At 42.3% G+C, this 12,547-nt stretch overlaps 1 protein-coding gene across 8 annotated transcripts; it reads right to left on the minus strand.

Moving 5' to 3' along the window:
- Nucleotides 1–1,084: 1,084 nt before the first annotated feature.
- On the minus strand, nucleotides 1,085–12,527 carry matk (megakaryocyte-associated tyrosine kinase). Of its 8 annotated transcripts, none has more exons than XM_037113982.1 (13): nucleotides 12,193–12,527; nucleotides 11,902–11,945; nucleotides 10,781–10,894; nucleotides 10,519–10,688; nucleotides 9,971–10,190; nucleotides 7,571–7,664; nucleotides 7,344–7,409; nucleotides 7,118–7,217; nucleotides 6,919–7,003; nucleotides 6,078–6,151; nucleotides 5,764–5,959; nucleotides 5,356–5,442; nucleotides 1,085–1,980 (listed from the first exon to the last, which is right to left on the minus strand). In XM_037113982.1, exons 2-13 carry the CDS (start codon nucleotides 11,908–11,910, stop codon nucleotides 1,753–1,755), a joined length of 1,443 nt encoding a protein of 480 aa, XP_036969877.1. In that variant the 5' UTR covers nucleotides 11,911–11,945; nucleotides 12,193–12,527; the 3' UTR covers nucleotides 1,085–1,752. The 8 variants fall into 8 exon arrangements, with proteins under 8 accessions (XP_036969877.1, XP_036969881.1, XP_036969880.1 ...); XM_037113986.1 differs by having other exon boundaries at nucleotides 11,877–11,945; XM_037113985.1 differs by having other exon boundaries at nucleotides 10,519–10,685; nucleotides 11,902–12,527.
- Between the last annotated feature and the right edge of the window lie 20 nt (nucleotides 12,528–12,547).

A 12,547-nucleotide genomic window follows, 5' to 3' on the forward strand; every position in this document is an offset into this window, starting at 1 on the left:
TGCAGCTAATGACAAACCTTCCAAATCTTCTCTGCGCGAGCAAAGTTCTTAACTTATCATATATCAGCAATAACATTAAATATTTGACATATTAAGCCCGCAGTCCATAACGTATTGCTTAGTATGACTGCTGGGATACAAGCAGATTTTTAGTTTTTAGTAAATCACACAGGAACAAACAGTGTTGTTTTTCAGCTGCAGAGTAGGACCTCAAGTGAATATTACTGCAGCAGGAACAATGTACCTGTTCACCTTGTTGCTGGAATTAAATGTTGGCATTTCACAGATAAGTTAGGTGAGACCGTTGTGAAGCCTGAGACCACTGTTCATGACTGTGTTTCAATACTGGCAAACTCTAAACCACTGGATATGTTAATGGGATGTCTGGACCAGCAAACAGTGAGAGAGAAAGTGGATGACAAGCAGTAAAGGGCCACAGGTCAGATTTGATCTCTTTCACATGGGGCTCACACTCTACAAACTGAGCTACCACGCCACCCCAAAAAACTGAGTATTTTTAAAGAGACATCAGGAAATTTTCCAGGTGAGTTTGTGGAAGCAGAACCAGGTATTTTAAGCCAAATATGATCTTTTCCTAACCTGAACCGATGCTTTAGTGTCTAAACCTAACCAGACCAGAAAAAATAATGTTGTCACAACATTAGATTGAAAACTGATCACAAATAAATGTAAAGTTTCAACAGTTTCCGGGTTCGCAGAAATGTAGTTTGCCAACATTACGGCTATTGACTCAACAGAAATACATGTACATGCTCGTTGTAATGACATCCAGTGTAAAGGTGCAGCTCACTGATGAGCTTTTAATGATTTCGGACACCGTATCTGGTAGAACCCCGGGTTATTTTCTCCCCGATAAGCCCAGTAGTGTGCCAGAGTCAAATCCTAACTCAGAGGATGAGTCTGAGACTGAAGACAGAAGCGTGGCGAAAAAGGGCAGAAAATACTGTTTTCGTTAATGTTAATATCTAACTTTAACACAGTTAAAGTTCTTTAACAAGAACTACCCTTTACCAAATATAAAGGCCAACTCGACCTGCAAAGAAAGAATGCTGTGAAACTGAACTCAACATATATCAATTTTTTAATTATTAAATAATATATATAGTAAATATAATGGATTTTCAGTTTGAGGCCACTGTGCTCCTAGTATAAAAAGTTAGTCCCGAGCCCTGAATATTGCTTTGTTGTCTTTTTTGGATTTGTGGAGAAAAAAAAGGACATCACCTGAATGCTTTGAAAAGCATAGTGTCAACAGACTTCAAAAACTGTGGCTTAATACAGTGAAAGATCTTGAATTTTAAAGTCCAGCTGAAATCACTTTTAGACATCCCTTTCTGTGGTCAAATTATAGTAATAATACTATCAACACGTTTTTTCAATGTATAAATCATTAGGATGTATCCTCTGTGGACAATGAATGTCTGTACAGAGTTTTATGGCAGTCGAGATATTTCAGTCTGGATCAAAGTGATGGAATGTCATTTTCATCCATGGATAAATACGATCCGACCACAGTCTGATTCACCAATTTTGCTCAGATCCACTGAAACAAAGTTTGGTATATTCATGGATCCAACCATTCAACCATTTCTCTTTGGCATTGATGGTCAGCTGCACACAGTGATTGTCTCATCCCATCCATGGTGATTGTCTTGTGATGCACAACAACACCACAGTGTGCAGATCAGCTGTCCAACACTTGCCCCTCTTGAGCTCAAAATTCACAAACCATCAGCATCCGGACGCAGACCTGATCCCATCCCGACGCTCCGATCCAGGACTCGGGCTCCATTTACCCACCTCTCCTTCAAGTTTCTCTCTTAGTTTGTGGAAAGCGGGCCGTCTGCGTGGCTCCTGCTCCCAGCAAATCCTCATCAGGGCGTAAACACCGGAGGGACACTCCTCTGGAGCCTCCATGCGATAGCCCCGCTCCACTCTCTCCTTCACCTCCTTCAGAGACTACATGGGCAGGGGCAAAGAGAGAGGATGAGGCAGGGTTAGTGGAAACACGAATCTGCAGTACAAATTGATTGTGAGTACTGGTAAGTGAATCAAACATTAATTTAAAATTTCACCAGCATGTTTTTGAAATAAAAAAGCTCACTCAAACTCAAACATAACTGGACAGCAATATCATGGGATTTGTGAGTGTGAGGACTTGCAGTACATTTACACTTAGGGCACTTAGAAGATGCTTTTGTCCAAAGCGACTTACAATAAGTACATTTGTCACAAGAAAGAAACCATGACATATCACTGTCGATAGAGAAAAACGAAAAAATAGAAACAATTGTCAAGCCCTCATCTGAGGACTGCAGTTGATATTTACCAAGGATACCTTAAGTGCATTAGTGCTATAATTAAAGTGCTAATGAAAAAAACATAGAAGTGCATTTACGTTTGTTTTTTTGTTTTGTTTTGTTTTTCTTTTGTAGGGGTGGGGGGTTGGGAGGGAATTATGCGGGTCGAGGTGAATTCTGAACAGATGAGTCTTGAGTCTTTTGCAGAAGATGGAGAGTGATTCCGCTGTCCTGACATTGGTCACGAGTTCGTTCCACCACCGAGGTGCCAAAACAGAGAAGAGACACAACTTCGCTCTGTTTGCTCTCAGCGATGGCGGTACAAGCCGGCCAGCTGATGTAGCAGAGCAAAGTGCTCGTGCTGGGGCATGTGGTCATTCGCAGCAGGATATCAACCAACGTCTTTTAACAAAATGTGAAAATATCTTTTTGTGTGTTATTTGAAAACCCATTGATTTGAGATGAGGAAAGGTGAGGTAAAAAAAAAAAATAAAATGCTAATCTCTATCCAGGATTCCGGCTGTCCTGCAATCGACTGGATTGATGCTTTAAGAAAGAAAGAAAGTATTCAAAATTATTTTATTCCAGCTTCTTAAATGTGAATACTTTGTGTTTTCTTTACTCCTCTATCACATGTAACTGAATATTGTCATTGTTTGTCTGGTTTGTTTGTAATGTTACAGGGTTTGATTGATAATGTCCAGTTCTTCTCATATTTGTCACTTTAATGTTTCTACCTCAGTTTTGTGTTTCTGTACCCTGGAATAAAAAATGTCATGTGATTTGTGTCATTGCCTCCCTAATTAAATTAAAAAACTGGATACTGATCACACTCTCTGTGTGTCTGTCTGTACGTTCTCTCTCTCTCTCTCGGTTAATCATTTCTGCCAACAGATAACAAATTAGCGGGCGCAGAGTATAATTAAGGGGAAAATAAACTTGACCCAAATAAATCAACCTGAGTATATGTTAAACAGGCTGTAATTAGGAGGTAATAATCTGCATTTAAATAGACACTGCCTGAACTAAGGTGCAGAAAGAAACATGCAAGGCTGTGTGGCACTAATTCACCCTCTGTTTAATGCCACTTCATCCTGCTGTTCTCAAAATGAATCGTCAGCCAACACACAGGTCACCTCTTTGGTCATGGCGTGGGGATTACGACAAACAGAGCTGTGTTTAATAGCTTCCTTCTTTCCAGAGTCTCTCGATTGCAGCGTCTTCATGTGACGTCAACCTCTACTCCCTCTCTTTAGCTTATTACCGCCTACACCTTCCTGCTTCGACGTCTACTTATACATGGCAGCTGAAGAAGTATTCAGATCCTTCACTTCAACACAAGTACCAATACAACAGAGTACAAATACTCCACTTGTCGTAGAAGTCCTGCATTACAAATCTTACTTCAGTAAAAGAATAGAGGTGATAAATTTGAAATACTTTACACAAAGTTCTACAGTTTAGTCCGCTGGTTCCTGGCTTGTGGGTCAGAACCCTCCAAAGTGTCACAGTAAAATGCTGCATTCACGTGCTCCTCTGATCGTCCCACTTCCCAAGGTCAGAAGTCACTCTTCCGACTTTGTTGTGTTCATGTGCTTCAAGTTGCAATGTGAGAGCAGCATGGACAATGTTTCCCACTTTATCAATCAGAGCATTTAAACAACATTTTTTTTTTTCTATTGTGAGTGACAAGGAAGAGCAGAGCAAAATGGATCATATTAGCCAAAAGAGCATCTCAAAACTGGACTCAAGTTTATTACATCCTGGTTTCCCCCCATGTTTGATTAAAAGCAGCAGAAGTGTCCTCTTCGGTGCCCCCATGGTAGCAATGCTGCCCTCTGCGTGCTGGTGCCCCACCACATACTGCTGCTGCTCTTTTCATTTTCCTTTGTAACATCTTGAGTCCGCCACTGCATTCCAGCACTGCGTGTAAAACAACGATAAAGAGTTCCGCCTCCTCTTTCAGCACAAACTTGAAGTAGATTACCTACTTACTCAGGCATGCTTCGAGATTAAACTTCGATCCACGCTGACGCACTGCTGTGACCTGAGATGCCGAGATGCCTGATCTTGTCCTGATCTGACACAATAAAACGTGGTCCGATCCGTCATTAGGCCTGGCAGACGGCCGCTGATACACCTACTACATGACCGAGAAACAGTTACCTAACAAGCTTAGTACTCCTTCCTGCCGAGTTCAGACGATAGTGAAATTTATCCTGATTCTTATCTTGCAAAATCTTCACGTCCCCTCACAAACTTAGCTTTTTTTAGTAATTGGAACAGAGAGAGATAGAGATAAGATGGAGGTCTGCACTCCCCCGCACAGAGTGGTTGTGCAGTTGTTTGATTAAGCATTATGTCAAACTCAAAGAGGGTGGTATTGATCATATTAATCACATGTGAAGTGCAAAAGATTGTAGATATTAGGCTCTTCAGATATTTCTCAGAGGTCAGATAACCTCACAGACGGAAGATGGAAGACCAAGACAAAACAACTTTTTTGAATGAAGACTAAAACTAACTAAAAAATGTGATATTTTCTTATAAAAACTGAGCCTCATACAAGTCAGACTAGATTTAAATCTAAATGAATTAAAAACATTATCTTTTGACAAACTCCTGCTGAAAATAAGGCTCCTAGCCTCGAAGTGGATTTTTTAAAGTAACCTTGTGTCTATCAAAAATGACTCGAATAAAGTCATGTATCAGGACAGAGATGAGTGACATTTACTTGAACAAAGTACGAAAGCACGACATAATCAATTCAGACTAAACTGATTTTGAAAGTTATTTAGAGTTTGAGTTTTTGCAGTATTGGGCAGAGCTGATTAGCTGTTTCCAGCTAATGTTTCCGATTAGCTAACCCTCTCCTGACTGATATTCAACAGACAGACATGTGAGAGATATTGACAGTTTTTGCTGTAACTGACATCTCTGTGATGCACAATGTAATGTGCCTCGTGACACACTCATATAAACACACACTTACACATAAAATAATACTCTGGCGACATGCACTGGTGCTACCTACCATTTTAGGGTAAGGTTGTCGACCGTAAGAGAAGATCTCCCACAGAAGAACACCGTAGCTCCAAACGTCTGACTTGGTGGAGAATTTCTGTGTAATGGGAGTGAACGTATTAAATGTATTAAAAAATGTTGAACCCTTTTGGTAATCAGGCACACTTAGGAAGATCTGTTATAGGAAACAGTCAAAACTCAGAAAAGGGAGGTTATGCTGGAGAGACGTATGCATCAGGTACTTACACCAACCTGCTCCTCATTTATGATGCATTACTGATAATAAGGCATGATCAATAACCATGAAATACAAAAAATATGCTGAATCAGAAAGCAGTAAGGTATGACAGAGAAGCAGAAACAGATAAATGAACCCCAGGTTAAAAAGAAAGATGGCACAGCAGGTCTTCATACCGACCTCTTTCTTCAGAGCCTCGGGAGCCGTCCATTTGATCGGCAGCTTGACGTTATCTGACGCCTTCGAGTCCAGCTTGGTCAGGCCGAAGTCGCTGACCTTGGCCACGCCGTCGTCAGACACCAGCACGTTACGAGCTGCCAAGTCTCTGTGAACCAACTTCTTGGACTCCAGATACTCCATCCCCTCACACACATCACTGTAAACACACACACAAGCACACTTTATCATTTGAATGTGGCGCAGCAAACTGTCAAACACACACACAAATGTCACTCATAAACAGTTCGACGATTGTTTGTGAAGTCTGAACTCACAGAGCAAAGCCGAGCAGCTGAACTGAGTTTATGACTGAACGTCCTCTGGTCCTGAGAAAGTTAACAAGGTTTCCCTGTAACACAAACACACACACACATATACAAAAGTGTTGAAATACTTTAAGACTATTGTATAAGAAGACTTCTCAGCATGAAAAAAACTACACTTAGACACTTCGAAGTAATATGACTGTAAAATAAAGAATATCAACTTTAGGCCCAGGAATCAGAATTATCTTGTGGATTTTGACTTGACTTCATTAACCATCTTTACATCTACAGAGCCTACAAACCTGACTACATTAACTATAAGCATTTAAATGCTAACACAGAAACACTGTTGGTGAAAACCTGCAGTCAACTAAGTGCCTCTTGGATATCTTCCGGGAAGTACCTGACCCCAGTACACTTACCAACCACAACCAAACTATTTGTTCTCACTGGATGTTGATGGTAAATTCAGAACTGGTGAGTTGAGCTTTCTTTATCAGGAGACATCAAGTCAATTTATGACCAAAGACTTGTGTTGACCAACTGAAATGATTATATTTAAAGAGGACAATCCCATTCAGTTTGATTGACTGTACATGAACTATTGCAGAAAGTCAGATCTTCACAGTCCAGCAGCATTAAACAACAACAACAACAACAACCGATCGTCCAGAGGCTTGCACAGTTAACTGAGAGAGACGGGGAAGGTCTAATCTTTCACGACGCCTTACAATTTGCTCATATTTGGCCAATAAAAAAGTGGTTATTACACGTAAACTGCTGCAAATTGTCACATGGAGCTCATTTAATGTATTCATAGAACAACTGGCTGATGATGTGTTGACTCTACCTTCGTCATGAGCTCTGTGACAATGTGAAGCCCTTTGTGCAGAATGACTCCCAGCAAACGGACCAGGTTTTTATGCTGGAGCTTCCTGGAGGGAGTGAAATCATATTAAAAACACCAACATTAAAAAATAAATAGAAACATCAACGAGACACGTTCAAATCAAAATGCCAAATCGAAGTGGTGAAATCTTCACACTCACGTCATCACCGTGGTCTCCTGCAGGAAGGCCTGAGCTGTGACATCACATTTAATGGTCTTTACTGCCACCCTCTGGCCCATATACTCTCCTTCATAAACAGCTGGGGATCACACATCACAACACACCCCTTACTAAGACAGAACTCCTTTTTTGGAAATGCTCTTTTCATGATAAATGTTACAATAAGTTGTTAATAACAACAGAAGAGTAAATCTCAAAAGCTCACCACCAAACTCCCCTTCTCCGATAGTCTCTCCCTGTTTGAGCTTTGTAATGTCCAGCAGCCATCCAGCTGGAGAGGAGAGAGGACATTAAACCTGACAAAACGTCTGCACAGGCTTACAAAATCATTATTATGTTTGAGAGATTCAAAATTATTCACTGAAATGATTTGAATGATTGATCTGAAATGATGAAAAAAAAAACGCGCGCGCACACACAAAAAAAACATACTTTTAGACAGCTCCAACTCGGCTGACTTGGTTCCTTGCTTTTGTTTGGGCTTCAGCAGAGTTGTTGCAATCGAGCCTTTGTGCTTCGAGTAAAACTGCAGAGATGGAGAACACACAACAGACATTAACCACACACACACACACACACACACGCACACACACGGTTACACTTTTATGGATATCATCATTTCCTTTGGTATGTTCACTCTTACTTATCTATTCTTATCTGCAATTCTTACTATTCCCCACAATAAACAACTGTGTTGTAAACTGCATTGTGTCTAAATGTTGCCACTGACATCAGGTTTATCAATGTACAGACTATATTATTTTCTCGACCTCCGCAGGGAGAATAAGACTTAAACATTGCGAGAACACATTCACAGCACTCAGGAAGCTGATTGACCACTGTAGCTGACAGAAAAACCATGAAAAACTATATTTAGCTTTGGACCACAAAAAATGCTCCGCACCGTCTACTTCTTCAAAGTCAGAGTGATGTCTCTGTTTCCTAACAACAGGATACAAAAAGCATCGAGGGACCGGAGCTAAATTGAGCTGGTAAAGGATGAGTTCATACCCAGTGACACATCAGAGTTTTATATCGTCAGCAGACTGACAGCAGAGGAACTCTTCCAACATGATTCAGCCCAAATATTCATCCAGAGTGTCCTCCCTTCTGCTTCCCCGCAGGAATAAGTCAGCCGGTCTGACACAGCCATCTGCGGCTTGCTGATAAGTCAAGTCCATCTTCAAACCTCACAGCAGCAAAGCTCTGACAGCAACCTCATGCAGATGCAGACCAAATACAGATAAACCATGAAAGCTGTAGCTTTTCTGTCTCTGCTTCCTTTTGACTCGTGAAGTGTGTATTTTTACTCCGGGTTCACTGAGCTGGCAGTTGTTCAGGCTGACAAACACAAACACAGCTTGCCTCAGAGTGTCGAGGACTGTTGGAAAGGTCAGCCTGGAGTCTTGTGCACTCACTGAGAGAAACGCCCCGACAACTGCTACTGTGAAAATCAGTTATACCTTTGTCCAGAGCTCTGATTGGCAGGTGTTAGGGTGCCGACACATTAAACTACGATGGTGAGGGTGAGGATCGCGCTGATGTGAGCGTTTAGCTAAAAGCACCACTGTGCCGACGCGCAGCCTCACAGAGCTCGAGGGTGTACACTCCTGTCAGTGTCATTCAGTCCTTCATATGAAAAAAGGGCAAAATTACAGAACAGTCAGGAAAAAGCCGGCTTACATGTGTTTTGGGAGAAGTCTTTTCTGAGGAACTAATTATTGATGCTGCAGAGTGGTTAAATTCTACACTCCTGCAACACTTTAACTTTATTGTGAGACCAACAAGTTGTAGTTTGGGGGGCTTCATTTGGAGGATTGCGTGCTGCATCTGAGTCAAAGTAGTGTATTTATTAAATTCATTTATCTTATCTAGAATTGGATTAAAAAAGTCTTTGAGGACACGTGGGAGCTCTGATGCCCCATTTACACACCGGGAATACGCAGATATTTCCCTGCGGTTTGGCCTCTCATTTACACGAAAACCCTGTTTTGATCACAGAAAACAATTATTTCTAAAAAACTCCAGCCAAAGTGGAGATTTCTGAAAACGCTGGTTATGTGTTGCCGTGTTAACTGTGAGAAACAGGGTTTCAGGCTCTCAAACGTCACATTGTGCGCCAGAAAATGCTTAATATTGGGGTATTCGCTTCTGTAAATACCCAGCTATGGGTAAATGTAGCCTAAGTTTCACAGTGTTTCGCCTGCGACGTTATTTATCACCCACACTAGAATGCATTACTGGAGTTCCCTAACCAGACAGATTAGCAACCACTCACACCTGCGCTCGACTAGCCCTAGCTACCCACAAGTGGTTACTCTGAAACTCAGAGCTCACACGTGTCCTTAATGACTGTGTCAGGACACTCCCACGCAGAGTTTAAAAGTGACACCACAGCTCAGTGTTTGCCTCCCTGCTTCAACATACCTGATTCAAATGATCAGCTCGTCACCAACTGTGCTGAAGCCTGACAACGACCCATTGATTAGAAACCGGTGTGAGGGAGCAGCATCTAAACTAAGAACCAGGAATTTGCATGAGTGGATCTAAACCCCCATCTGCACAGTATGAATACAGACTTACAGCTGGCAAAGTGTTACGGCTAAGCGGTAGTTTCTACATTTCTGCTGTTCACAATAAAGTCATTTTGATATGACAAGTGTAGTTATTTTGGTGGAGGTTTTACCTTTGGAAGTAGGTGAAGTTCCCTACTCTGAGTTCTGCTATTAAAAAACCCCTGCATGTCAATAATGCACATGGAGTCTTGGAGCAATATGCATTTTTCTTTTTACCTTCACGTCAAAGACCTGCAGAATAACACAAGGGGGTTACCTCTATCATGTCAATGAGGTTGTAGAAGAACTGCGTGTTGTCGATGGTCAGCTTGTTGTCCTGATAAATCACCCGGTAGTGGATGACCTCTCCGGAGACGCTGACACACAGGACGTAGTCGCCAGGATGGCGGATGGACTCTCGAACCAGGAACAGGCCGTCCTCGGCCGGCTGCAGCTTGCCCACCGCCTCTGGCCCGGAGATCTTCCCATGAAACCACCTAGTGACGGACAACACAGGATGAGCCACGCAACCCCACAAAAAGGGTACTGACACACACTCCATTTGGGATCCTAAATAAGTCCCAAATATCTTACAGAGACAAATTCTTTAACAGACAGCAGGAAAAAACATCATCCAGCACTCGGTCGTTCACACACACACAAAAAAGAAAGAGGGAAGTTGGAGTGATTAATCCTGAGACGATGTTTGTTTGCACATCCCACACCAGCCAACACTGTGTGGTCACAAGATGTGATTGACCCACAGCTAAAGTTAGAAAGAGCTTTCATGTGACAGTCACACTGAATGTAAACATGTGTACTGACGTGATACGACGCACGAGCGAGAGGGCGTCAAATTTAGAAGAAGAGGAGACATACGGCATGAGGCTGAGGCTGGGGTCCACCCGGAGAGCCTCTCTCTCACGCAGTTTAGTGGAGTTAATGAGTCCCTCCTCTCCTGTGGCGTTGTGTCTGGCCTTGTAGTACCCCTTCTTCTGGGAAAAAAAAAAACAGCGATCAGGAGCTTGTGTCAAAACGCTGGAAAACAACGACTGACAACAAACACTCCTTTTACACATGACAGTACCGTGCTGGTGTCAACAATAGTGAGGAAGTCTCCTTTCTGGTAGGCCAGCTCTCCAGGTTTGGGTTTCCTGTGGTCCCCCTTGGCTACACACTGAGTCCCTGCAGCCCAGCTCATCTGCAGCAGCAGAGGAATCATGATGAGACAGAGAGAAAGACAGAAATCCACCCTGTAACATCTGCGTGTCCTTCTGATATAACACTGTCAAACTTCAGTAATTTAGTATGGATGACAGGCAACACATAGACAAAGCTCTGTGACTGTTTCGCTAGCTGTGTTGAGTTTAAACATCATTTTAAAGAATAGTTTAAATGGAACATTATTTAATATTAATTATTACAACAACTCCCTGGAAGCTCCGAGATCCCAAGCTTATTTGAAAAAAATTTATGAAAGGGAGTAAATAATGACTTTTTCAGGTAATGTGGGATCCCAGGGCTCACACGATTACTCTGGATGAGCTGTGTGGAGCAGATGACTGAATCTTCATTTTTGGGCGAACTGTTTCTTTTAGATTTTGGCATACAAAAACTATTAAAGTGTGGGCCATCAAGTCCAGCAGACAGACGATTAATAAATTATTTGCCTCGTTGATTGAGAGGGAAATTAACAGGCGGCTATTTTCGAGATGTTTCCTTCATTTGTCAAGGACTATTTTAACAACTTAATTCTGTTTGATGGGGAGAAAAAAACCATCGTGAAAGTGTCACAGCTGGTAATTATGAGTAATTATGGTTAAGAAATTTTAATCAGAAGAGAAAGATCCTCCTTGGCTGTTTTTTTTCTTTTTATGCCTAAACATACCAAATAAACAAAGTCTTTTTTTTCCCCATGACTGAACAAACAAACTGACCTTAAAGAACAACACAATTTCATACTGTTTTACTTTGTTTATGTGGCGGACCCTGCCACCTTGCTAGCTTTAAACAGCATTCTGGGAGCCTTATTCTCCTCTGAGTTTTTGCAGCATTTCAGAGGTTTTCTAATCGTCTCATTAAAATATAAATACTAAAATTCTTTAATTCGAATTTTTTTTTAAATCGCTGTTATCAACCAAAAACTAAAACCAGCAGGAGATTCACGATTATCGGATTCACACCTGAAGCTGCTCTGAGTCACTCTACCTTTGTCATGAGCAGGACGAAGGGCTGTCTCCTGTGTTGAACACCTGTCGAAGAGAAAAATGTCTCTGATCAAGCGCACATCGTTAAATCCTGTCCATCACAACAAGTCCGCATTGTCGTCCTGCTGAAGCACAGCAGCTGCTGTGCTGTGCGGAGGAAGCACCGTGAGGCTGCCGGCAGCTTCCTGCCTCACTGCTCCTGTCTCACACACTCACAGTCAAAAGCCCGTCAGAGGATGAAGAGGATGAGGAGCCCTGGACTGGTCTGTTATCGACATGAATGTTTCAGTACCTGCAGCTCTCTCCTGAACACAGCCTCCCTCCTCCTCTTCCTCCTCTTCTTCTTCAGGACAGCTGCTGCACGAAACTGGAAGAAAACACCAACGTGACGACTCCACAAGCCCCTCAGCAGCTGCAGTCCTCTCTTTGGGGACGTTTTCTGACAAATTACTTCGCTAAAACGACTCGGGAGGAACCGATCGTGGAGCCGCTCACCCTCTAGGCGTGGACAGCAGCTGTGATGTGAGGCTGGCGTCGGGTCTGTCACACCACTTCCTCAATATTAAGGAAAATGCGGTTCATATTTCATGAAGCTACGCAAGAAGTGACGCCGCGCTGTGACTCCTTGCCTCGTCTGTATCGCCACA

The sequence above is a fragment of the Acanthopagrus latus genome, chromosome 11 (genome assembly GCF_904848185.1).
Source record: "Acanthopagrus latus isolate v.2019 chromosome 11, fAcaLat1.1, whole genome shotgun sequence".
Classification (NCBI taxonomy): Eukaryota; Metazoa; Chordata; class Actinopteri; order Spariformes; family Sparidae; genus Acanthopagrus; species Acanthopagrus latus.

Coding starts and splice junctions, on each gene's coding strand:
- matk (XM_037113978.1), bottom strand. CDS start 11,301: ATGCCAAAATCTAAAAGAAACAGTTCGCCCAAAAATGAAGATTCAGTC. Junction 7,665..9,970: donor ACCTCATTGACATGATAGAG/GTAACCCCCTTG, acceptor CCATCTCTGCAG/TTTTACTCGAAGCACAAAGG. Junction 7,218..7,343: donor CGGAGAAGGGGAGTTTGGTG/GTGAGCTTTTGA, acceptor TGTGATCCCCAG/CTGTTTATGAAGGAGAGTAT.